This window comes from Urocitellus parryii, chromosome 1, assembly GCF_045843805.1.
Source record: "Urocitellus parryii isolate mUroPar1 chromosome 1, mUroPar1.hap1, whole genome shotgun sequence".
NCBI lineage: Eukaryota > Metazoa > Chordata > Mammalia > Rodentia > Sciuridae > Urocitellus > Urocitellus parryii.
The window spans coordinates 144462405-144487126 of NC_135531.1; the positions used below are offsets into that span (position 1 = coordinate 144462405).

At 46.6% G+C, this 24722-nt stretch overlaps 1 protein-coding gene across 1 annotated transcript in view; it reads left to right on the top strand.

Annotated features, from left to right (window-relative positions):
- The window catches only part of Cyfip2 (cytoplasmic FMR1 interacting protein 2), a 122205-nt gene that overhangs the window by 42561 nt on the left and 54922 nt on the right, over positions 1-24722 (top strand). Inside the window, exons 11-21 of the mRNA XM_026388321.2 lie at positions 498-615; positions 3343-3462; positions 3984-4109; positions 11523-11689; positions 12397-12544; positions 15743-15896; positions 17019-17175; positions 17728-17824; positions 19075-19151; positions 22495-22603; positions 24350-24469. Of these exons, the coding sequence (XP_026244106.1) occupies positions 498-615; positions 3343-3462; positions 3984-4109; positions 11523-11689; positions 12397-12544; positions 15743-15896; positions 17019-17175; positions 17728-17824; positions 19075-19151; positions 22495-22603; positions 24350-24469 (1393 nt within the window). The remainder of the gene's footprint in view (positions 1-497; positions 616-3342; positions 3463-3983; positions 4110-11522; positions 11690-12396; positions 12545-15742; positions 15897-17018; positions 17176-17727; positions 17825-19074; positions 19152-22494; positions 22604-24349; positions 24470-24722) is intronic.

Sequence of the window (24722 nt, forward strand, 5' to 3'; positions counted from 1 at the left end):
TCTCACTGTGGGTGTGACCATGTTGCCAGGCCACACTGGAAAGGAGGCACAAGCCCATCTGGGTTTCCCCAGTCCAGCTCCAAGCCCTCCAGAGCCAGCTCCTAGCACAGGGCTGGTGCTCTTGAGAGTCAGGGGACAGTTGGGGGCATTGCCCGCCTTGCTTTTTCTTTCTTGGATTCCAACCCTTGTACCCCTAGAGAGGCTGTGATTCCCCAGCCATGGAACTGGTAAGTATTATGGACCTGATATATGGAAAGGCCTGTGGTTGAGCCTCCTTGGAGTAGGATGGTCACAAGGAAGAGGAGGAGGAGGACTGTTCCTCGAAACCTGCGGTCTCCACAGCACCACACTTGGCAGGCTCAGGACACCGCTTTCTGGTTCACCCAGGGAGCCAGCCGTGTTGGCTGAGGACCAGGAACAACTAGGGAGTGGAAGGAGCATGTCCCACGCAGGAGCCAGGGGCCGGCCCGGCTCTGACCCTGTGGTTTTCTACCCAGGTGGACGTGCACACAGAGCAGCATCAGCCCCCAGTACAACATCTGCGAGCAGATGGTTCAGATCCGGGATGACCACATCCGCTTCATCTCGGAGCTCGCTCGTTACAGCAACAGTGAGGTGAGCTCTGGCCGGGATGGAGGCGTGTGGGCCAGGTGGGGAGAGGAGCAGCTGGGAAAGAGCAGGAACACCTGGGATCCTGGAGAGTGGCAGGGACTACACATCTGGGGCAGGAGGGCAGAGCTGCCCAGAGCGTGGACAGTTAGAGCCAGACAGAACCAGGGTTAATTCTGCCCTTTGCAAGTTGTTCAAATCTCTGAGCTTCCCTTTCCTCTCTGCATGATGGGGGTAACATCAAAGCCTGGGAAGGGTGTGCAGGAGGGAGTAATGGACAGAGGATGGTTGGATGGTAGGAGTAAGTTCCAGGGTTCTGTGGCACAGTGGGATGACTGTGGTTGACAACAGTTATTTCAGAGCAGCTAGTAGAGAGAATTTTTGACGTTCCCAGCACGAAGACATGATCAATGACTGGTGAGACAGATAATGCCAATTAACCTGATCTGATCATTAGACAAATACATGTGTTGAAAAGTCACACTGTGCCCTATGAATATTCATAGATACTAGATATCAATCAAAAATTTAAAATTTATTAGAAAGGGGGAGTAGCAATAGTATCTATCCCAAAAGATTCACTGAAAAAATGAGATGATGTGGCATCTGGAATGTGTGCTGTGCCTAGCAAAGAGGAGGAGCCCAGTGATTATGAATTGCCACCCCCCCCCCCCGGCCCCGCACACAGGACCCAGGTTGTCCCTACCCTCAAGCTCAAGAAAAGGAGTTCTGAGCACTTGTGGACCTAACACGATCCAATATTTTAGAAGCTGCATACTAAGGAATGATCATTGTTTTTTTGTTTTTTGTTTTTTTTAAAAAAAAAAACTTAAATGCAGTTAGGGACAAAAAAAAGGGGCTATAAAAAAAATCTCCTGTAATCCTAATAGTGATATTTCATTGAATTTTCGTGGAAATATGATCAGCATAACAAAATCAGGAAAAAAAAAACAGATGAGCAGAAGAAGAGAAAGCAATCCTGTAAAATCCTACCATCTCAGAACTAACCGTGATTAATATTTGGGTGCTGTGTTCTTCTGGGTCTCTCCCTGTAGACAGCCTCCTGATAAGCCATTGGATAAACAGGCCCCATGAGCTCCACCATCCTGGAAGACGGGGCTGGTCCATGTTTGCTCTCTGGTTCCACCGTGTGGCCAGTAGCCCTAAGGATTGTTTTTTTTTTTTTTTTCCAAAACCCAGACTCAGGAAATGTCTTTGGTCTGACATTTAGTCTGACAAATGCAGGCAGTGTGGTCATTCCACCAATGGCCCAGTGGGCAAGGGTGAACTTTCTTACTAAATGTGCCAATCAACTGAAGTAAGCCACAAAAAAAAAAATCATTTATCCAAGGGCTAGACTCCTTTATTCCTAGTCAGGTTTTAGTGGACTAAGGATGTACCTGATCCAAAGCATATTTTTAAAAATTACAATGTCCCAAAGAATCCATAGGGGATTTATTCTAGGACCTCAGCTGATATCAATATCCAACAGAACTGAAGTCCCTTTTATAAAATAATGTAGTCTTTGAATATAACCTACGTGCATCCTCCTATGTACTTTAAATGATCTGTAGATTACTTGTAATACCCAAGTCAATGTAAATGCTATGTAAATAATTGCTACACAGTATTATTTAGGTAATAACAACCAGAAAAAAGTAAGTACATATATTGTAAAGATGCATTCTTTCTGAATATTTTTCCATCTACTATTGTATAAACCCATTGGATGCAGAGCCCTGGGTTCAGAGGACCAAGCAAGCATGATCTCTTCCTGTTTGTGTCAAGCCAGTTCTCATTATTTGCAGTAGTCATATCCTTTAAAGTGGCCATGAACCCTGAATTAGCAAATACTGAACAATTGATCCAAGGAGAAATATAGAGTTGGGTCCCTATGAGCTTCTGGGCACAGTGTTTTCATCTACTGATGAAGTTTTAGACGTGTTTCTGTTTAAAGATCCATTGTGTGTTATACAGTGTTGATTCACTGACATTGTCTGAGGGCCAAAGCACTGTAACTTATGCCTGAACAAGGTTTATCTAACACTTGGAGTTTTTCCATAAGGCATCTTATACATTCATGCAGGTAGGAACATGTACAGCACATCAGTCCTATGCCTAGGGACTTTTTCATTTGTTAATTCACCAACAAAGCACAAAAATATGGGTAGCATGGCACTAAGTAAACTGAAAAGGAACACCTGTTTCCAGTGTGAGAGCTGAACAGGGACAGAGTCATCTTGTCCACCCTCAGCTGGGAATTTGTACATCTCTGCCCATGACTGAGACATCACTACAAAGTTTTTTGATTTGAGGGCTACAGATGGATTTAATTGAGTGACTTGTGATGAGCATTTTATATGCAATAGAAGAGAAGATTAGAGGGAGTCCCATGTATTAAGAGTCAGATTGTGGTGTGGAAGTTAGTGTTGCTTGCTTACATATACATATTTAAGATCTCTGTGCATGGATAAGTGCTTGAGCCACTGTAGTCTGCCCTTCCTACGTGGAATGTGCCTCTGTGCCCCTGGGTGGTGGCAGGTGGGGCTCTGGCATTGTGCCTCCTGAATTGGGACCCCAGCCATCTACAGGCCTTTAGCAAGGCACCTGTCTGAGTCCAGTTCACCTGTCAAGGGAGCATAATCACTTCCCTGTGAGTTCTTGGGGGGAATCAGCAAGAAATGTACAAAAGTGCCAGGCGTGTGACAGTGAGTGACCGTGGATGTCCTCCAGGTGGTGACAGGTTCCGGGCTGGACAGCCAGAAGTCGGATGAGGAGTACCGGGAGCTGTTCGACCTGGCCCTGCGGGGCCTTCAGCTGTTATCCAAGTGGAGTGCCCATGTCATGGAGGTGGTAGGTGTCCTGGGGCACAGGGTCTCACACTGACCTCCATTCACCTAGAAGCTGTCTGTCCTGCCTCTCCTCTTTGCTAATGACTTTATGGAGATATAATTTACATAGCATACCACTTTCCTGCTCAGAGTGTGATTTCATTGTTTTTGGTTTGTTTGTTTGTTGTTTACTACATTCACAGAGTTGTCTAACAACTCCAGTGTCAAATTGAGAACATCTCCATCACTTTAAAAAGAAATCCAATACAGGATCACCCCTTCCCATCCCTCCAGCCCCAAGCCAACTCCTCTCTGTCCCTGTAGGTCTCCCTATTCTGAATATATTCCTACAAATAAACTCATACAGCATGTAGGCTTTTGTATCTAGCTTCTTTGATTCCACACATTTCCAGGGTTTATCTCTGAAGCACGAATCAGCACCGCTCTTTGTGGCTGAAGAGTATGCCAGGATCCCTATATGACACAGTTATTACCCATTCACCAGTTGATGGACATTGATTGGGATTATCCCTCTCTCTTCAGTACTCCTGGAAGCTCGTTCACCCCACGGACAAGTTCTGCAACAAGGACTGCCCAGGCACCGCGGAGGAGTACGAGAGAGCCACGCGCTACAACTACACGAGCGAGGAGAAGTTCGCCTTCGTGGAGGTAGGTGCGCACCCCGTGCTCCTCTCCACCCAACCTGCGGCTGCGCTCTGAGCACGCCCCAGCTGATCCCTGGGATGGCAGACATGCCCACCGTGCTCACAGGTCCTCGCGGAATACGTGCTCCTCCCTGGCCCCGGCTGGTGTCCAAATTAATCCCTGTCAAAAGCTGTTATTCAGAAACGATTAGAAACTCATTCAGTTCTCAAAAGTTCAAAGGAAAATGTTCACTCCTAGAAAAATGGGGGAAGGCTAAAAGAGATATTGAAAAATGCCCATAAGGCTGAGTGGGTGGATAGTGTAAGTTGTCAGAGTATGAGATGTGGCATTGACCCATCAGGAGAGTGAAGATTTAAAATACCACTGATGCCCCTTGCAGGTGGGAGTGGGAGACAGACATTCTCTGATATTTTGGTGGCCTGTCTGCATTTAATGGGCTTTTACGAGGGCAACCTGGTTATATGTATTCACATTTTTAATGTTTACACCCTTTAGTTGTTCTTCTGGGAATGTGTCCCAGGAAATAAGCCAAATGTACAGAGATGTATGTGTAGTTATTTATCATAGCATTATTTATGGGGAAGAGAACTTGCCTAGCATCCACAAGGTCCTGAGGAATGAGGGAACCAAAAGAACAGCACTTAAAATGACCTCATTTATGCTAAATACAGTTTTGCATATTTGTTCAAAACTGAAAGACAAACTTATATTTGCAAAGCCATTAATAGTAGTAATTTCTGTAGGGGACACTCTTACTTCCCTTTTGGTGACCTTTTTAATGGTTGTTGTTTGTTTGCTTGCACAAAGATTATTGGGAGGAAAATTTATTCACATTTGGTTGTGACAGCTACTTTCTTGGGAGCATCTGAAGCCTATGAGAGTCTGGTCTAGAAGTCAATCCTGGACCTTAGCCCTGAGCCCTGTTGTCACTTCATCTCTCTGAGCCTCAGCTTGTAAAATCAAACTAATATCCTTTTTTTTTTTTTTGGAATTGGGATTTAAAACAGGGATGCTTAACCACTGAGCAATATCCACAGCCATTTTAATTTTTATTTTGAGACAGGGTCTCGCTAAGTTGCTGAGCCTGGCCTCGAACTTGCAATCCTCCTGTCTCAGCCTACCTGGGATTATAGACATGCCTCACCATGCTCATCTTGAGCTAATAATATTGATCCTGTCCCATCCTGGGGTTATTGTTGGGGATCAAAACAATAATTGTCAAATAAGATAATGGCTGTAGATGAATTCTGAAAGTAAATGATCATGCAAATGTGAGGAGTTATAGCTACTCTTTGGCAGATCTCCAAGCTACTATCACTGGTATAATTTCAGACAGGAGAAATATTGGAATCACCCTTGACATTGTCCTGAGTGACTCCCTGATATCTTACTTTTCCATCATTAATAGTCAACCTGCAAGAAAGTTTCCCAGTGATCACCACAGGAAGAGAAGGTCATCCTCAAACCTGTTTAAAATAAGACAGTCAGAGGGCCCATACAACTTTGTAATACTGTTCATGGATCTCTTTCTGAAATAAAAGGAATGTGTATGGGCTGTAGGAAATTTAGAAAATGCTCCTTCAACTCCACCATCCTTACCCTCAACTTTCCGCATCCTGGAAATGTCATATGAATAAAACCACCAGTAACATTTTGCTGTATTTCCTTCTAGTCCTTAATTTGCTATGTACTGAGCAGTTTTATCCTATTTATTAGTAGATCATATTAAATATTTTTAAAAGAAAAATAGTTCTATATGACATTTAACATAAAACAAAAGGAGCTACACCACCTACTCCACCCCAAATCCCCAAATAGGAAATGACCTTCAACTTGTTAAGCTATTTCTGCTTGTATTTATCTCCACAGATCTGAGTAGTAGGCTCATGAGACTACTTCTTGTTTTTTGAATTGATAATATTTTTTTTCTATTGACATCCTCACTGGGCCATCAGCATTTAGATCTGTCACACCCATTTCCCCATCTTCCATAGAGGTGATTTCATACTTTTTAGTAAAATCTATAGTTCACCTAATATTATTATAACCAAGTAACTATTGATTATTAGTGAGTCACATCATCTAATATGAATACATTTTTTTTGCACAGGTTTTTTTTAGAGGTAATAATGCCTTACATTTTATTTTGTTTATGAACCTACCAAAAAGGAAAACCAAAACTTAACCAGCAAAATGTAAAACTCCTTGCAAAAAGTCAATCACAAATTATTTTATGAATTTGATTGCTCCCCACCCACTTTTGGGGCCATTCCTTCTGAAGCCCTTTTCTTTCCACTTTCTAGTGGTTGTCCCTAGACCTCCTGCCTGGCCACTGACCTGAGACTCTCCTCATTATCTTGGGTCTGTCTGTCTGTCTCTCTCTCTCTCTCTCTCTCTCTCTCTCTCTCTCTCTCTCTCTCTCTCTCTTCTCTCTCTCTCTCTCCTGTGTTGGCTCTCAGTTCTGCCTCTTTCTTCATATTGATAGAGTGTATCCTTCAATAGCTTTCTAAAAACAGTTTATGAGGAATTAAGTTTTGAGAACATTAATGTTTGAAAATGTTGCTGTTCTAGCCTCACCTATAGTTGGCTGGATTTAGAGAATTCTAAATTATAAGTAATTGTTTCCCTCAATTTTTGAAAGTATTATTTCATTGTCACATAACCTTCGGGTTGCTAGTGAAAAATTGAACTCTGTTCTGTTCCCTGATTGCCTGTTTTCTTTCCTCTTTGCAAAACATTTTTTTTTCTTGGTACCAGAGATTGAACTCAGGGGAACTTGACCACTGAGTCATATCCCCAGCCCTATTTTATATTTTATTTAGAGACAGGGTCTCACTGAGTTGCTTAGCACCTCACTTTTACTAAGACTGGCTTTGAACGCATGATCCTCCTGCCTCAGCTTCCTGAGCCACTGGGATTACAGGCATGCGCCACTGCACCTGGCCCCTTTGTAGAACTTTTAAATGACACCATTCTTGAGATATAATTCACACATCATAAAATTCACCCATTTAAATGCACAATTCAAAAAAATTAAAAAATAAATAAATAAAGTGCACAATTCAGTCACTTTTAATCTGTTCTCAGAGTTGTACAACTATTACCACTGTTCAATTTTAGAATATTTTTGTCACTCCCCAAAGAACCCTGTACCTGTTAGCTGTCACTTTCCATTCCTCTCTCCCCTGAAAAACATATCCTAATCTACTTTCTGTATAGATTATAGATTTTCCTTCTAGAGACTTGATATACGTGGATTCTTTTGTGACTGGTTTCTCAGACCTAGCTTTCTATTTTCAGAGAAACGTTTATTCATAGCCTTTGCCCATTTTTTTTTAAAGACTGGATTGTCTTTACTGTGGAATTGTGAAAGTTTTATATGATACATAATTTGATAAAATGTCCTCCATTGCATAGATTCTTTTCACTTTGCAGGTAAGGCATGAAAGTTCTTAGCTTTGATGAATCCGGAAATTCAGCTTGGTTTTTCTTTTGTCACTTAGGCTTTTGCTGTCATAGCAAAGAAACCCTTGCCTAATCCAAGGTGACAGAGACTTATTTCTTGAGTCTCCTTCTAATTTTATAGTTTCTTTGTAATTTTATACTTTGGTCTTTGGTGCATCTTGAGTTAATTTTTATATGAGGCGAAGCAGAGATCCAACTGCATTCTTTTTTATGTAGATATCCAGTTGTTTCTGAATCATTTGTCAGAAACAGTGTTCTTTCTCCATTGAATTGTGTCGGTAGCCCTGTAAAAATCAGTTACCATAAAAGTAATCATTGAGTTCAGGACTTTCCTTTCTCTTCCATTGATCTATACATTTGTCATTATATTAATACTACACTATTTTGATTACTGTAGTTTTCTTTTCCCCACCTGGTACTGGGGATTGAACCCCAGTAAGCTAAGCTACATCCCAGACCTTTTTATTTTTTATTTTTTGAGACAGGGTCTCTCTAAGTTCCCAACACTTACCTCAAACTTGTCATCCTCCTGCCTCAGCCTTCCAAGTTGCTGGGTTTACAGGTATATACCAGTGAACCTGATTGATTACTGTAGTTCTGTAGAAAGTTTTGCAATCAGGAAATGTGGTTTCCAACTTTGTGTTTTGTTTTGTTTTTTCCTCTGTAGAATACTGCATACTCATCTCTACCTGTTTTCCTGAAATTTCCCTGTTGGGCACCAATAAAAGGCTGAGGGTCTTTTACATTCATTGTTTGGGATACTAATAGACCATATCCACGTGGCTTAAGAAATCTTTCTTAACTCATTCTTCCTGCCAGCTCTGGGTCCAGGTTTATGTGGTTTTTATCATCTTAGTTAGTTTTTCTTGATTTTTATGTGAGTAAAGTTTTTATAGGATGCATTTTTGTGTTTGACTTCTTCACTCATCAATTTTGAGATTCACCCACATTACTTTGTGTATAATAGTTTATTCCTTTTATTCCTATTGTATGGATGTACTATAATATGTTCATCTATTCAGTTGTTGATAAGCATTGGGCCATTTCCAGTTTTTGACCAACATATAAATAAAATTGCTTCAGATATTTGAGTGTATGTCTTTGTGGACATAAAGTTTTATTTTTTATCCAAATGGCCACATTTTGTATTTAATTTTTTTGTTTTGTTTTGGTACCTTCCTCTTAGTGTTTTCCAGGGATTGAATCCAGGAGCACTCCACCACCGAGCTACATCCCCAGCCATTTTCATTTTTTTATTTTGAGACAGGGTCTCTCTAAATTACTCAGACTGGCCTCCAACTTGCAATCCTCCTGCCTCAGCCTCCCAAGTAACTGGGATTCTAAACATGTGCCACTCACGTTTAACTCTTTAAGAAACTGCGAAAACAGCAATGCAGAGTGGATGTGCCATTTTATATTCCCACCAACTCTCCGTGAGACCTCTGTTGGTCCTTTCCTGTCACTCCTCGACCTTGACAGTGTTACTAATGTCAGCCATTCTAATGGAATGTCGCTAAATCTCATTGAGGTTTTAATTTTCATTACTCTGAAAAACTAATGATATTGAACATCTTCTTGTGTACTCACTGGTCATTCATATATATTCCCTGGCATAATGTTATCTGTTGAAATGTTTTTGCCCATTTTTAAAAAGTTGGCTTTCCATCTTCTTGTTCCTGGATTGTGAGAATTCTCTCCTTATTCTGGACACAAGACCATAATCCTGTATATGTTGCAAGTAATCTTTCTAATTAGTGGTTTTGCCACTTTGATTTTTTTTAAGGATGCCTTTTGAAGAATAACAGGTTTTTATTTTAATAAAGTCTGATGGATTAACTATTGGTAGTCTGCAGTTTTCAAGTTCTAGCTAGAAAAGCTTTACCTCACCCAAAGCTGTCCGGCTCTCCCCTGAGATCCAACAGCCCCGCACACTCCATGCTTGGAGATTCCCTGGTACTCCTTCCTTATCTTTCCTTCCTCTCACTTAATGTTTTCCAGATGCTTCTCTAGCAGAACTTCTGACTCCATGGGGACATAGCCGCCCTTTACTGACTCTTGTCCCTTAGTTCTCCCTGCAAAAATTTTTTGGCAAAAAAGCCATCATTTCTGGTTCCATTTAAAATCCTCCCCTCCTGAACGCTGTTCTCACAGTTTACTGTATCGCAAATGTTTTGTCTTGTTTTGTCTTTTTCTTTCTTAATGAGGTCTAAGCTCATCCTTAGTCCCTTTTCAACAAAAATTTCTATCTGCCCACCAACGACTCCTGGCACCATTTCTGGGGCACACACAGCCCCTGCTGTGTTCCCAGCCTGGTGCACAAGGTCAAGCACAACATTACGGGTGTGATAAGTGTCCAGTTGTGCTGGTTGTGCAAGGCTGATGGGGCACAACCTTTCCCCCTTGAATTCTGAACCAATCAGGAAATGACCACTTGAGGCTGATCAGGGCCGAAGGATCAGGTTTGTTTCTAGCAAAGCCAGAGATTGGAGATTGAGGTGCCTGCCCATGACCACTAGTCACCCTCCTCCGCCCCACTCCATCAGAGTTACCCACTGGTCAGCACAGCCGCAAACCTACCTGCCGCCCTTCCCTGGGGTGGGGAGGAGATGACTATTGCAACAGGACAGGACTCTGAAGAAAGACAGAGCCAGGATTGGGCCAGGGACATCCTCCTCTGTCTCCTGCCTCCCCAAAACAGATAAGAGAGTGAAAGGGGCAGCAAGGGCACCCACAGAAGAGCGGAGGCTTCCCCAGGACTGCTTCAGGAGGAGTTCGATTTTAGGGACTCGAGTAGTGAGAAGCCAAATTATTTCCAAAGCAAAGATCATAAAACTGCTCTAGAAAAATGGTAGGGGGCAGAGGAGCCCCATTTGTCATTATCTATGGATGCAAGGTATATGGAGAGGTTTCCATAAGCCAGAAGGGCACTCAGAATGTGGCCTTTTTGTCACCAGCCAGCAGCAACATCTGGGTCTCACACCAGAACGAAGGTCAGCTGCATCACGAAGCACACGGTCACCTGAGCGGATGATGTTGTAGCAAGATTTTTCTCTCTTAAAATACATGTGTTTTTAATTGAGAGAGTAGTTATGCATATTTAAGGGGTACAGTGTGACCTTTCCACAAGTGTGTGGTTTGTCATGATCAGCCCTGGATGACTGGCATGTCTGTCCCCTCTCACATTTCAAAATCCTCTTTAGTAGCTATTTTGAAATGCATTTCGGGATTGTCAACCATGGTTATCACACTGTACATGTTATCACACTGCCCAGCGGCACCCTGTACCTGTTAACCATCCTTTCTCAGCCCCTCCTCCACACCATTCTCAGGCTCTGCCAATCACCACCGAGTCCTTGGTCTTCTCACATACATAAGAGCAAGAGGTTCTGGTTTCCTGTGCCTGACTTACTTGACTCAATACCGTGCCCTCTAGTTCCATCTATGTTTCTGTGAATGGCCTCCTTCATTTCTCTTTTCTGACGGATGTTCCCTCTTGTATTTGCACCACGTTTCATTGTCCACTCATCCACCAACGGATTCCACACTGGATTCCATGTCTTGAGTTTAGTGCCTCAGTAAACAGGGAAGTGCAGGTGCTTCTTCAGCTTACTGGTTTCGTTTTCCTTGGATACCTACCCAGAGTGGGATTGCTGGGTCCTGTGACAGTTCTGATTCTGTTTTATTGAGAAACCCCCACACTGTTGTCCACAGTGGCTGCACCCATCTGCATTCCCTGCAGCAGTGTGTGAGGGCGGCCTTGAGGGGGCGCTGTCCTAGGAAGGCAGCCTGAAGAGGAGTCCCGAGCTGCAGCATTCTGGGACTAGACCGCCCTGCGGTTGGCCCTGGGTGTTTCACTCGCCCCCTCCCTGCTTTGTTGTGAAGGGCCAAGGGTGGTGGAGAGCCCGTGGGCTGAGGGGTGGTGAGCCTGACCTTCGCTCTGTGTCTGGCCAGGTGATCGCCATGATCAAGGGCCTGCAGGTGCTCATGGGCAGGATGGAGAGCGTCTTCAACCAAGCCATCCGGAACACCATCTATGCCGCCCTGCAGGACTTCGCCCAGGTGACCCTGCGTGAGCCCCTGAGGCAGGCTGTGCGGAAGAAGAAGAACGTCCTCATCAGGTGGGTCTTCTGGTGGCCTTTTGCAGGGGCACATCAGAAAATAAGGGGTGCCAGGGGCAGGCTGGAGTGGAAGCCGAGTCAGCGTCCAGGTTAGCTCTGACATGCAGGTCCTTCCAGCAAGTTCTGGTTGAAGACAGGACATTTGAGAGGAATGCAGCCTCTGTGTCAGAGTTCAAAGATGAACCTACCGGCGTCGAGCTGGGTGAACTTACCCAAAAGACTTCTCCAGGCCTCAGTGTTCCTTATTTGTAAAATGGGAATAATGGTACCTACTTCCTAGCCAAGATCCCCACCCCTGGGAGATGAAGAAGTGAGAATCAGTTTTTCCTCATAGACCTGAGCACACAGTATCTTGGAGAAAGCAGGGAACAAGTGTCAAGTTATTATAAAAAACTTTAAATATGCAGAGATTTAATTGGACTAGTGAGACTCTGATAGCAGGAAAAGTAACCCTCCTGCCTCCCCAGGCCCTGTCCCTCTACGGGGACCCAGAGCTGTTCTGACACCCAGCAGGCCTCAGAAGCATGTGGGATACTTATATACAGGTCCCTGGCTGTACCTCAGTCTGTTATACCTGCACCTCTGGGGTGGGGCCCCTGGAGGAGTGCTTCCTGACACCCCCGTCCTGGGGGCCCTGGAAGGGCAGGCTCACAGTGACTCCTTCCAAGACTGAGAACTGGCCTGAGTCTCGGTTCTTCCCTCCCCAGTGTCCTGCAGGCAATTCGGAAGACCATCTGTGACTGGGAGGGAGGTCGAGAGCCCCCCAATGACCCATGCTTGAGAGGGGAGAAGGACCCCAAAGGCGGATTTGACATCAAGGTGCCCCGGCGTGCCGTGGGGCCATCCAGCACACAGGTACAGGCCAGCTTCCCTGACTTGGGGCCAGCTGGGCCATAGGGGGTCATCATGGCTGGGCCATGGGACAGTGGGACTGGGGGTCCTCAGTCAGGAGGGGCAGGGTGGAGTAGCTATTCTGGTCTTACTCTGACATCTTGTTTAATATAGGAAGGAGGACCACTGGCCTCAGATTCAGGAGACCTGGATTCTAGTCCTAGATACCTGTGTGACCTTGGGCACGTTACACAATCTCTCTGTGCCTCAGTTGTCTAATCTGACCAGTTGGGGTAGTACCATATCTACTTAGTCCAGTTGTCTCCTTAGTCCAGTTGTCTCCTAGCCCTGTGAAGTTCAGAATCCAAAGTGCCGGAGGAATTTAAAGTGGAATCTATATGCACCTAACTCTGTCCCCTTCCCCTACAGTGGCATCCTAGTGGGGAGATAAACAAGTTCTTCCTCTGACTTGCTGCGTGATCTTGAGCAAGTACCCTGACCTCTCTGAGCTCTTTCTGTAAAGTGAAAACTTGGACTGAGATCATATTATTGTTAAAATGCTACTTTTTCTCATTCCCACTTGCCCTGCTACCCCCCCCCAAAAAAAACAAGTATTTAAATGTGCTTGGTCTCTAGAGAGTGTCTAATAATCATAAGTAAGAGTGACCAACTAGAACTTCTACGCAATAAGACATTGCCTATGACTTGGCCAGAGAAGTCATAAAATTAAAGAGGAAAACTTGGGATTGGAGTTAGATTCTTGCCACCTATACATAGTTCTGGGTCTGGCTTTTCCACTATTCTAAAAAAGCAATGGATCTTGGTGCATCTTTAAGCAGGCCCCAGAAGCCCCAGGCTGGGAGCCCTGCTTCACAGGACCATCAGGCCTTTCTGTCTGCTCCAAGATGGGCCACCTGCGGCCCTCCTGCCCCTCCCTCCTGTGTGTGTGTCGTGTCTGGCAGGGCCGGGGCTGGCAGGGGTAAGGAGCAGCCAGGTACCTTCCCGTGGCTTCACAGCCCTGGGTGTGTGCTGTTCTCACCTCCTGGTTGTGGACGACCCAGGAAAACTGCAGACAGCTCTCTGTGACTGACATCTAGGGCCAGAGACCTTCCCGGCCCAGAGCACCCTGGCAGGACCGAGCTGGTGTTTCTGTGAATCCTAAGACATGGTTGAGGAGGAGAGAGAAGGCACCAGAGCAACTGGAGAGGGGAGAGGGAGAGAGGAACAGTATTCCTCTGGGAGAAGTGAGTGGGGAGGGCCACCGACACTTAACCCCAGACACCACCAAGGCATGATTGATCAGGTGGCACAGACCCCGGGACAGCCAGGGTGAGCTGGGAGAACCCACAGAGACAACCCAGCTCCAGTTCCCCCACCTAGTTCACAGATGGGAAAACTGAGGTCCAGAAGGAAAGTGACTTGTCCAAGTCACAAGGTGGGTCCCAAGTGGAGGTGGGACAAGAACCCAGGTCTCCTGACTCCCACCCAGGGCTCTGCCATGCCTTCGAGACACAGTAGACACGGGCGTCCTGCAGCTGGGCTCTAGACTTGGAGTGAACTAGAGGTCTGTTAAGGTAGGTGGGGACAGCGTCTCCCCTCTGAGGGTGAAGCCAGCGTTCCAGGAGTCAAACTGCACAGGGGTCCCTAAGCGGCCAGAGCAGATTGGACTCAGTGGCTCCTTCTTTGAGGACTCCGAGGGCCATCGCGAGAACAGTGCTTCTCCAGTCTTAGGGATGGTGAGGCGTGTCCAGCGACAGGGTCACAGGTGGTGGACGGTCCAGGGCACCTGCAGCCATGAGCACCCTCCACCGTACAGGGAGGCTGGCGTGTCACACGCTCCTGTGGCTGCACTGCCCCGCCAGTGCCAGGCAGCGGTGGGGAGACTCCAGGGCAGGTCTCGGCAGGTGCAGAGACGAGCGCGGTTGTTGGGAGGTTGGCCGTCCCAGGTGCCCGAGCAGTCGCGTTGGCGTCCCACCGTATGCAACACCTCTCGCTTTTCTCTCTCTCTCTCTTCCTCTCTCTCCCTCTTCCCTGTCTCTCCTGCCCTCCCACCCCTCTTCCTTCTCTCCTATCTATGTCTTAGGCCTGCCAGTGGTCCCCGAGGGCTTTGTTTCACCCCACTGGTGGCACACAGGGCCGAAGAGGCTGCCGATCCTTGGTATTCCACCACCCGCGCGGCTGGGTTGGTTTGGGTGCCCTTCGCCAGGAGGCAGCGGGAATGGACTAGCCTGGCTCCTCAAGGCCCCTCTTCCAGCCCTCAGATTCAAAGACAAATGATGTGGAAAGATCTAGATTAGCAGAGACAACCCTACTGCACTTGCGCCCTTTGCACCACGTAGGGCCCTCTGTAAGCAGGAGTTAATTGTCTAGTAGCCTCCTGTGTAAGTACCAATGTCAACCCGCGGTCCACCCGGCATTTCTGGCAGGCTGTGCCACACAGCCCAGGCCACCAGGGGGCGCCGTCATCCACCGATGGATTCCAATTGCTGAGGATCAGAAACTTAACGGTGGTTGGGGTGGGGGAAACTCATTCTGGTCTTAGCCCACTTCACAACGCCTCAGAATATTAGAGCGGAAAGAGACTGGCGGGAGAAAATATTCTGGTGCTATCCCGTCCTGTTAGATAACTGAAGCCCAGAGTGGGAACTTGGTTGCCTAAGGTCACACAGCAAGTCAGCAGCAGTACCTGGCCTTGAACCTGGGTGTTTTGACTCCCAGTCCAGTGCTCCACCCATGGTGCTACCATGGCCGTCTGAAAATGCAGAGAGTGACTCTAGAGTGACATGGAATGAGGGTTCTCCGATGCCTACGCCCTTGGCTAAGCAGGGCAGGCAGGAACCGCTCCAGGGGCCTTGAACAACTTCCTGTTTCAGGTCCACCTATCTGGGGATGTGGAGGGACTCTGGGAAGAACTTCTCTCCTAGCCTGGTTGGCCTCCCTGGTAGAGGTTTCACAAGGGCTGGGGACACAGCTCAGTGGTGGAGGGCTTGCCTAGCATGAGTGAGGCCCTGGGTTCAATCCCAGTACCACAAAAAAAAAAGAAAAGAAAAGAAAAGAGAAGGTTTTCACAGTACAAATTCACTTCTCCACCTAAACTGGTGTTTCCTTAAGACAGTTCTTTCTGAGAGCAGAAAGTCAATCAGTGCAGACATACAGCACGAAGCAGCCTTTCCCCGGGGTGGAGAGCCAGCCCTGACCTTCCCCTTCTCTTTCTTTTTCAAGCTGTACATGGTGCGCACCATGTTGGAGTCACTCATCGCAGACAAAAGTGGCTCCAAGAAGACCTTGAGGAGCAGCCTGGACGGACCCATCGTCCTCGCCATAGAGGACTTCCACAAACAGTCCTTCTTCTTCACGCACCTGCTCAACATCAGTGGTGAGCCCCAGGGCCCGGGTCAGGGGGCGGGGCTCCCACCTCCCAGAGCAACTCCAGAGAAGTTGCAGAGAGACCAGATCATGGACCCAGAGGGCCATGTTTTGCCACCAGGGGAGAAAAATACATATGCTTTCTGGTGGACGTGGATAGAAAAGGCCAGGCTCAACTGCTCTTCTGACTTAGCTGATTTTGTGGGGTAGATGTTTGTGGCTTCTTTGTCAGAAGTCCTTAGGAAAGGAGGATTAAAAATAGCCAAGCCCACACTAGCAGAGTGGGCAGTAGGCATTAAGGAAGCTTTTTGTGATGCTGGGGTAGGGCCCAGGTACATGCAAGGTAATAACTGTGCCACTGAGCCTCACCCTAGACCTCTAAATTAGCTTTTTGGTGGTACCAGGAATCAAAACAGGGCCTCGTGCATGCTAGGAAAGCACTGTACCACTGAGCCTCCCCCTGGCCATGCGGCTGAACCACAGCTCTGAGCTCACTGGCAGCTCACTCCTCTCCAGAGAGGCTCCCAGGCTTTCGAATCCTGCATTGTCTACTCTCCTCCACTTTGGTGGGATGCAGGTCATGCTAAAAGGTTGCACAGGTCAGGCAGAGGAAAAGCCGAGTCCTACGGACATGAGCGTCTTGATGTGTCTGTTAGTGTGGAAAAGAGTGATCTTAACAACCAGTCTCCATTGGAGAGTGGCCTAGGTAGGACCTTTAAGGCCTCTGTGAACAACAAGGGATCCAGAATGACCACATAGGTCAAGGTGCCACAATTCCATTGAAAGGAGGCACTTCGGGACTGGTCTTCAAGCTAATTGTATAAAAAACACACTTTACACTTGGAGTGTGTGTGTTTCTGGCTGGCACTACAGAGGGATTGATGGAAGCAGTGGGGAGTCTAAACCCCACCCCATGCCCCCTGCACTGCCCCATATAAGCCATCTTCCAGTAGATGCAAAGGTCACCTTCAAGTTCAGGACAGCAGGATCTACTAAATGGCTATAGATGAAGTCCCTGCTGTGCCTCAAGGGTGGTGATGACAAGAGCAATAAAAGCTAATTAAAAACTGCAGAACTAAGATGCCGGGTGGCCCCTGGCTGTCACTCAAGGTTCTTTCCCTTCTGCTCTCAGAGGCCCTGCAGCAGTGTTGCGACCTCTCCCAGCTCTGGTTCCGAGAATTCTTCCTGGAGTTAACCATGGGCCGGCGGATCCAGTTCCCCATCGAGATGTCCATGCCCTGGATTCTAACGGACCATATCCTGGAAACCAAAGAACCTTCCATGATGGAGTAAGAGGCAGACAAGGGCCCACGAGAAGGTCTCTGGGGTGCAGGGGAGGATAGTGCTAGTGAGTTCTCTTCTTTCCAAAGAAAATCCTGAGTGGACTGGAGATAAGGCCATGTGCCCGCTGGGGAGAGCTCAGGCCAAGGACCAGGTCACACATGACCATTTGCCTCAGCCTTGCAGGGACTCACAAGTTCCAGCCTGTCCTCCCTAGGCTGGTCAGTCCTGTGGCAGCCCTGCTTGGGCAAGGATCATCTCGTGGGATCTGAAAGCTAGTTTTCCTTATTGCCACCCCCATTTCTTTTAGCCCTAGACTTATTTTTCTGGCTGTGGTTTCATTAGCATCTGAACTTTTATTTCTATGGGAAGACATAGAATAAGTCCTTCCCAAGTGGAGGCACTGGGCAGGGACATCAGGGAGGGTGCACAGGTGTCCTTCCTAACTCTGAGCCTGCCCATCATCCCACCCAGCCCTCTGCGTTTCCCAGGCAAGCGGAAGTCTGTCTTTCTTAAGTGAGACCATTAATAAACCACTGGCTCTTGTCCCTCCTGTCCAGGTATGTCCTCTATCCCTTGGACCTGTACAACGACAGCGCCTACTATGCCTTGACCAAGTTTAAAAAGCAGTTCCTATATGATGAGATTGAAGCCGAGGTGAGTGGAACGTTTCTTTTGCTCCTGCAATCCTACCCCAAGTGTTTGGACCTTTCGGATCTTTAGCTTTCAGTGCAAAGTCGGTGACTTGCTCTGGAGAGAGAACTTCATAGTCACCGTGATTGTCCAAGGTGATTCTGTGTACAACTTCAGACCTGACCGGCTCCCTTTCTTCTCCTCTCATCCCAAACTGTTCTGCACCATGAAGGGTGTTGTGTGCTATGTACAGACACCCAAACTTTATCTGCTGTTTCTGCTGACAAACATGCCCCTTAGCCACCATAGGGCCAGGGACGCACACCTCTGAAGGGCAGTACACTCTCAGGGTGGTGAACCCCCAGAGAAGACCTCACAGCCCTGGGCAAGGCCGGTTCTAGGAGGAAAGCATGGGGTCAGAGTGAACACCCACACCCTTACCCTGTATATTCTTTGCCTGGAGGAGGGTCTAGTGGGCACCTTGAAGTCCCAAGTCCAGGGAAGAGGCCTCAGCTACCTGGGTGGGAAGGCAGACCTACACATTGCAGTGTGTTTTTGCATTCTACATAATATGTGGGGTGTCAAATAAAATATATGAAAGCTTTTGAATAAAGAGTTAACCTCATGCAGCTGAGAATTTAATAAGAATTCAAGATCAATCCACCAAATTCAATCTGTCTCCTTGGAAGTTATTCTCATACTCTCCTGCTGCCAGGGGATTGTCTCTTTAAAGTCCCACCATTGTCCATTTCCTGCTCTGGCCACTGTTGGAGAACATGGTTCTGTTGGAGAACATGGTTCTGGTTTTCTGTATCTGGTGTGAACTTATCTTCCCCTTGAGCTTCATACTCTCCCACTTGAATGTAAGTCCTTCAAAATCAGAGGTATTTAAGAAGAGTTTGAAGAAGAGGCTTTTACATTTCTTTTTATAAAATATTTGTTAGTTATAGATGGATGCAATATCTTTATTTTGTTTATTCATTTCTATGTGGTGCTGAGGATCGAACCCAGGGCCTCACATGTGCTAGGCAAGCGCTCTGCCACTGAGCCACAACCCCAGCCCCTGGGCTTTTACATTTCTAATGGTGTCTTCATAATCAAATTTGCAAATTCCAGTCAGATGGGAGGAAAAGACAAAGTCTATGAGAAGAGCTGGGCAGGGTGGGAGCTGCAGGGTTAGCTGACCACAGGGAGTCATGGCTGGACGTGTTGGAGGTCTTGCTGTGATAAAGCTAGACAGACTCCCTTGACATTTCCTGCTTTGTCTTCACCAGGTGAACCTGTGTTTTGATCAGTTTGTCTACAAGCTGGCGGACCAGATCTTCGCTTACTACAAAGCCATGGCTGGCAGGTAGGGGAGCCCCAGGGCTACCATGATCAGCGATCTTTCTTAAGACGGGTACCTGCAATTCATGGTGTTCTGTTGCAAAACCTCCCTCCTTCTTTACTTCTAAGGAACTGGGCCAATTTATGGACCTGGGCTTGGTTCTAGAATACGTTAAAAAGGAAAATAGGCAGATACGGTGCTGGCCTCATGGAGCCTATAAGGTAATGGGGATAAAAACTGATAAGTAGAAGTGCTGTCCATGAGGAGAAGTTCATGGGGCTATGGGGATATGTCAGCTAGAAAGACTGTCTTCAGGAAGCAGCATCTGAGAAGTTAAATAAAACAAGGGGGAAAGACAGGACAGGAAATTGCAGGCCAAATGTACCTCTTGTGCAAAGTCCCTGTGGGGGAAGTATAAAAATGAGAGCATGCCTGCCTCCTCTCGCTGGAATGGGGGTTTAATGTCAGTCAATAGCTATCAGCATCTCATGCACAGCCACGAGGGGGCAGGCTAGGGGATGAAGCTGGATGGGTAAGCAGGGCCCAGATCATGCCCACTTCATAAGGCCTTCATCTTGGGAGGATGGAACATCACAGAATGGTTTCAAAAGTGCAACCGTGACTTGATTTGATTTTTATTTGGGATATGGGGATTAGAAGGATAATAGAGTGAAACAGACATTATTACCTTCTGTATGTATATGACTGCTTGACCGATGTGATTCTACACCATGTACAATCAGAAAAACGAGAAATTATGCCCCATTTATGTATATCAATGTGCATAAATGCATCCTACTGTCATGTATAACTATTTAAAATAAATTTTAAAAAAAACTTTTAAAAAGTTCACCCTTTTAAACATATGAAAGTATGGATAATGGATTGGGGATGAGCAAGGGTAGGTGTGTGAAAACCAGGCAGGAGGCCCACGAGACGTCTGTGCCAGAGACATGTCAAGTTTTCTTGCCAGTATATTACTGATTTAAACTCCTGTACATTCTGGAGTCTCGAGAATCTGTAACAGGATCTAGCCACAGGGGTACATGCCTGTGATCCCAGCTACTCAAGAGGCTGAGGCAGGAGGATTGTAAATTCAAGACCAGCTTGGACAACTTGGCAAGACCCTATATCAAAACAAAAAATTGAAAGGACTGGGGATGTAGCTCAGTGCTAGAGAGCCCCTGGTTTCAAGCCTGGTACCACTAAATAAATAAATAAGAGAAAAGAGAGAAAGAAAGGGAAACCTCCAATTTTATCATGGATTTTCATTCTAATTGAAAATCCAAACTAAAACCTGTAATTTCAAAGATAGGTTCTTTTCCTAATTACATTTTTTTTTTCTGTGAAAAGGATTTGCTTCAGTTTGCTTTTGACAGGTGGAGTTGCTCCGATATATTTCAGACAAAAGTTGGCACATAGATGTGTCTATCGATGCAGGATGTGCATTACATAGAGTGACTGAAATGATGGCAGGGACAGAAGCACATCCCTGGGATTTCAGGAGGACCGAGAGACGCCCCCATCACACAGTGGTTGCTGCAGCATGGGTGGATTGGATGGGTCGTGGTCTGGCTTGGAGCGGGGCTGCTAGCTTCTGTGGGGCAGTTCTGATGGTAGAAATGTTGATCCATCATCTGTATAAATAGACTTGGGCTAGTTGGACCCTGGGTCCTCTGTGTATTTGGTTTATAAATATCCTCATCTGAAATACGTCTCTCGGTCAACACCATGCCATCTGTGCTTTTCAAAAGGGTGACAGGTTGGGAAATTCACAGAAAACTCAGGAGGGGAAGAGTGACCTAGGTCAGTCCTGTTCATTAGAAATAAAACGCAGCCTCAAATGGGAGCCAACGATGTCATTTTACATTGTTTAGTAGCCGCATATTAAAAATGAAAGAGAAACAGGTAAAATTAATTTTAATAATACATTCCACTTAACCCAACATGTCCAAGTTACTAGAATCTCAACACATAATCAATATAAAAATTATTAAAGAAATAGCTTTCATTCTCTTTTTTTTCCCCTCAGCTTTCAAACTCCATGTGCGTTTTACAGCACATTTTAATTTGAACCAGCCTCATTTCAAGTGCTCAGTACATGTGTGGCCCGTGGCTGCTTCATTGGACAGTGCCAATTTAGAGTATATCTCTTTCGGCTTAAAACCTTGAAATGACCTCCAATTATGCCTAGACCAAATCTCATGCCTCAGCTGGGACACACATGGCCCCATGATCTGGCCCCTAGACTGAGGAAACAGATGCATTGTTGCCATATTTTCTAGCAAGCCCTAGTTTCTATCCACCCTGGCCATCTTGCTTTTTCTCAAACAGAGCCAACTTCTTGAGCCTGTGAGTCTTCCCCCAGACGATTCTATCTTTATCATTCACATCTCTGTCCTACAGAACCACTGTAGAGAGACTTCCCCTGACTTCCTAACCCCAAATGATCCTATTTTAGGTTTTCAAAGCCCTTCTTATTCCACACTGTCTGCCTCTATGCTCCTAACTCATAGGGTTGTTGGGAGATTAAAATGTGTGTGTGTGTGTGTGTGTGTGTGTGTGTGTGTGTGTGTGTGTGTGGTGGGGGAGGGGGAGTGCCTGGTAAATGGTAAACACTGCCCATCCACATGGTTACTGTTTTATTCCTCTGCTTACCTGTGTACTATCAGCCTCAGTTCATTCAAATGTAAGCTCCATGAGGACAGGAGCTTGGTAACTGAGGTACCTGGAATGATTCCTGGGATATGCTCAGCATGCACTCAGTTGCTATGTTTGTTAGTTTTCTGCCCCTGTGACAAAATACCTGAGGGAAACAACTTAAAGAAGGAAAGATTTATTTTGGCTTACAGTTTCAGGAATTCAGTCCGTGGCCAGCTGGCTCCGTTGTTTCTGGGCCTGGTGAGACAGAACATCATGGTGGAAGGGTGTGGCAGAACAAACCTGCTCACCTCATAACCACCAGGAAGCAGAGATGGAGTCAGGAGCTACATAACAAAATATGCTCTTCAAAGGCCTGTCCCCAGTGACCCACCTCTTCCAACAAGGCTCAATCTCCTAAGGTTCCCACCACCTCCTAATAGGGCACTCAGCTGAGGACCAAGCCTTCAATTCATGAGCCTTTGAGGACATTCCAGATCCCAACTTTAACTGTGACTTTTATAACTTAGAAAATGTATTTTATATACTGAGCTCTCGTGTCTGGAAAGATTTGAAAACCCCTGCTGTAGAGCAGACAGCAGTTCCACTAAAGACGAACGAGATAGCCCTTCATGGGTCGGTCCTGTGGTCTGAAGCAGCTGCAGCTGAGCGATTGAGAATCCTGCGCTGCCATGTTGACGGGCCTCTTTGATCTGGTCCTTTCCAGTGTCCTGCTGGACAAACGCTTCCGAGCCGAGTGTAAGAATTATGGAGTCATCATCCCGTACCCACCCTCCAACCGCTATGAGACGCTGCTGAAACAGAGACACGTCCAGGTACGTGGAGAGGTGTGGGCTGGGGAGGGACTCTGCGAAGTGACGGTGGGGACTGGAAATCAGGATTCTGTATGGTCTGCCTGAGAACAGCCCGGGGTGGGTCTGAGCATAGAAGTCACACATCTCAGAACTTTACAAACATAAAGCTCTGGTGCCTGTTTTAAGCTTCTGCTCATCTCTTGCACATCTCTGGCCAGTAGTGGCTACCAAATCCTTTGTCCTGCCAGGGTAAGCTGCAGCCCACTTTTAGTAGGCACTGCCCTGTAAACGTGGATAAATCCTCCCCAAACAGGGACCACATACGTGCTGGGCTCAGTGGGGGCAGCCTGTGGTGCCTTTGAAAAGAAGAATGTCAGGTTAGACCCGGGGCAGAGCTTGTGGTTTATTTTGGTGGAGTGGTTCTGTTAACCAATTCAACCCCTGATGGAGAGGAAACAGCTCAGGGAGCTCAGACACGTTTCCCCATTTAAAAATATGAGCTTCCAGGCCTCCCTGCTGTTGGCCAAACCAGGGTCAAAAAAGACTTTGATACTACGATGTCTGTGTGTTTTGTGGCCCCTGGTGCCTGGTGAAGGGCCAGGGTGGAGCAAGAAGGTGCTTGAGGTAAAAGGGGAGTCTGCCTTGGAGTTGCTGGACATTCCCATCACTGAGAAACCCAAGGCCAACTGAGAAGCCCACCTCCGCCAACGTGGGCTCACGGAGTGCTTTCCTTGAGCCTCTCAGAAGTCTACTTCTGTCGCTTACAGAGCAGCCAAAATTAGCCACAAGATAATAAGTACCGAGGGCTTCATGATGTGCGCACAATATGGCAAGACGAGGCCATTGGTGGGGAGAAAAATTTTTCCTAAGGGGGCAGCAAAAAAAAAAAAAAGTAAGAGCTAAGAATAATCATTTGGTACCTATCAAAGCACAGAGCACACAGCGGGTGCTCAATAAATGTTGATTGTTATCTCCACCGGCATCTCAATAATGCCCACATGTCTCCCAGCAGAAATTATCTTAAGCAATAGTTTCCATCCTTTAATCAGCCCTTCATCCTCTTGCTTCCAAGTTCAGCCCCATGAAGACACAAAACGGGCTCTTGCTGAGGTGGCTGCCGTCCTCTGGTGACGGAGCTGAGCACAGGAAAGATGCAGGAAGAGCCTCAGGGGTAAATTGAGGATGTCAGCAGCAGTAATAGAGGCCAGAGCCTGCCCTGAGCCTCCTCCCAGAGCCTCGCCGGCTCTTTCCTCCATATTTATGTTTTAAGACTGCAGGGAAGCCCATACTCATCCACCCGGTAGCCAGATTCGTGATGAGTAACAGTTTATCATTTTGGGGTCACTTTCTCATGTATGTATTTTCTCTCTCACATACACATACAGTAAGTGTGAGTGTGTGTGTGTGGGGGGGTGTTAATATGTGTACTTTTTTTTTTTAACCATTTGAGAGGAAGTTGCAGGTACGACTGCAATCCTCAGCCCATATCTCCCAAGAACGAGGACATTCTCCTACAAAATCAAAAGAGAATTGCCATTCTCGGGAGATTTCATGATGCTCCTGTCTATATACAGTCCCTTTTGTCCCACTAATGTCATTGGTGATTTTAATCCAGTTTCCTGTCAAAGTGTTGCATTGGGTTGTTAGGTATCTGTGCACATTTTATGTAACCTTTTCTCTCTTTCTCCTCCTCCCTCCTCCTCTCTCTCCCTTTGCCTCTCCCTCCCTCCCTGTCACCCTCCCTCTCTGTCGCTCTCTGCCATCCAGCTGTTGGGCAGATCAATTGACTTGAACAGGCTCATTACGCAGCGCATATCTGCCGCCATGTATAAATCCTTGGACCAGGCCATCAGCCGCTTTGAGAGTGAGGACCTGACGTCCATTGTGGTAAGACCTGCAGACCAGAGTCCTACCTGGAACTTGTTGTTAGCTGGTACAGGGCTAAAGAGAAGAGGGGGTGTCCTTCCTGTCTGAACAGAACTGGACAGGAACTTAAATGAGAATAGTCTTACCCTCCTGACTGACTCGGGTGACGGGTGGGAAGTGGAAAGGCATCTCCTTGAGATCTCTAGAGACAGCCCACCGTTAGGCACAGCTGTGTGTCCTTGGCATCTAAGAAGCCGAGCAAGTGGCCCTCAGA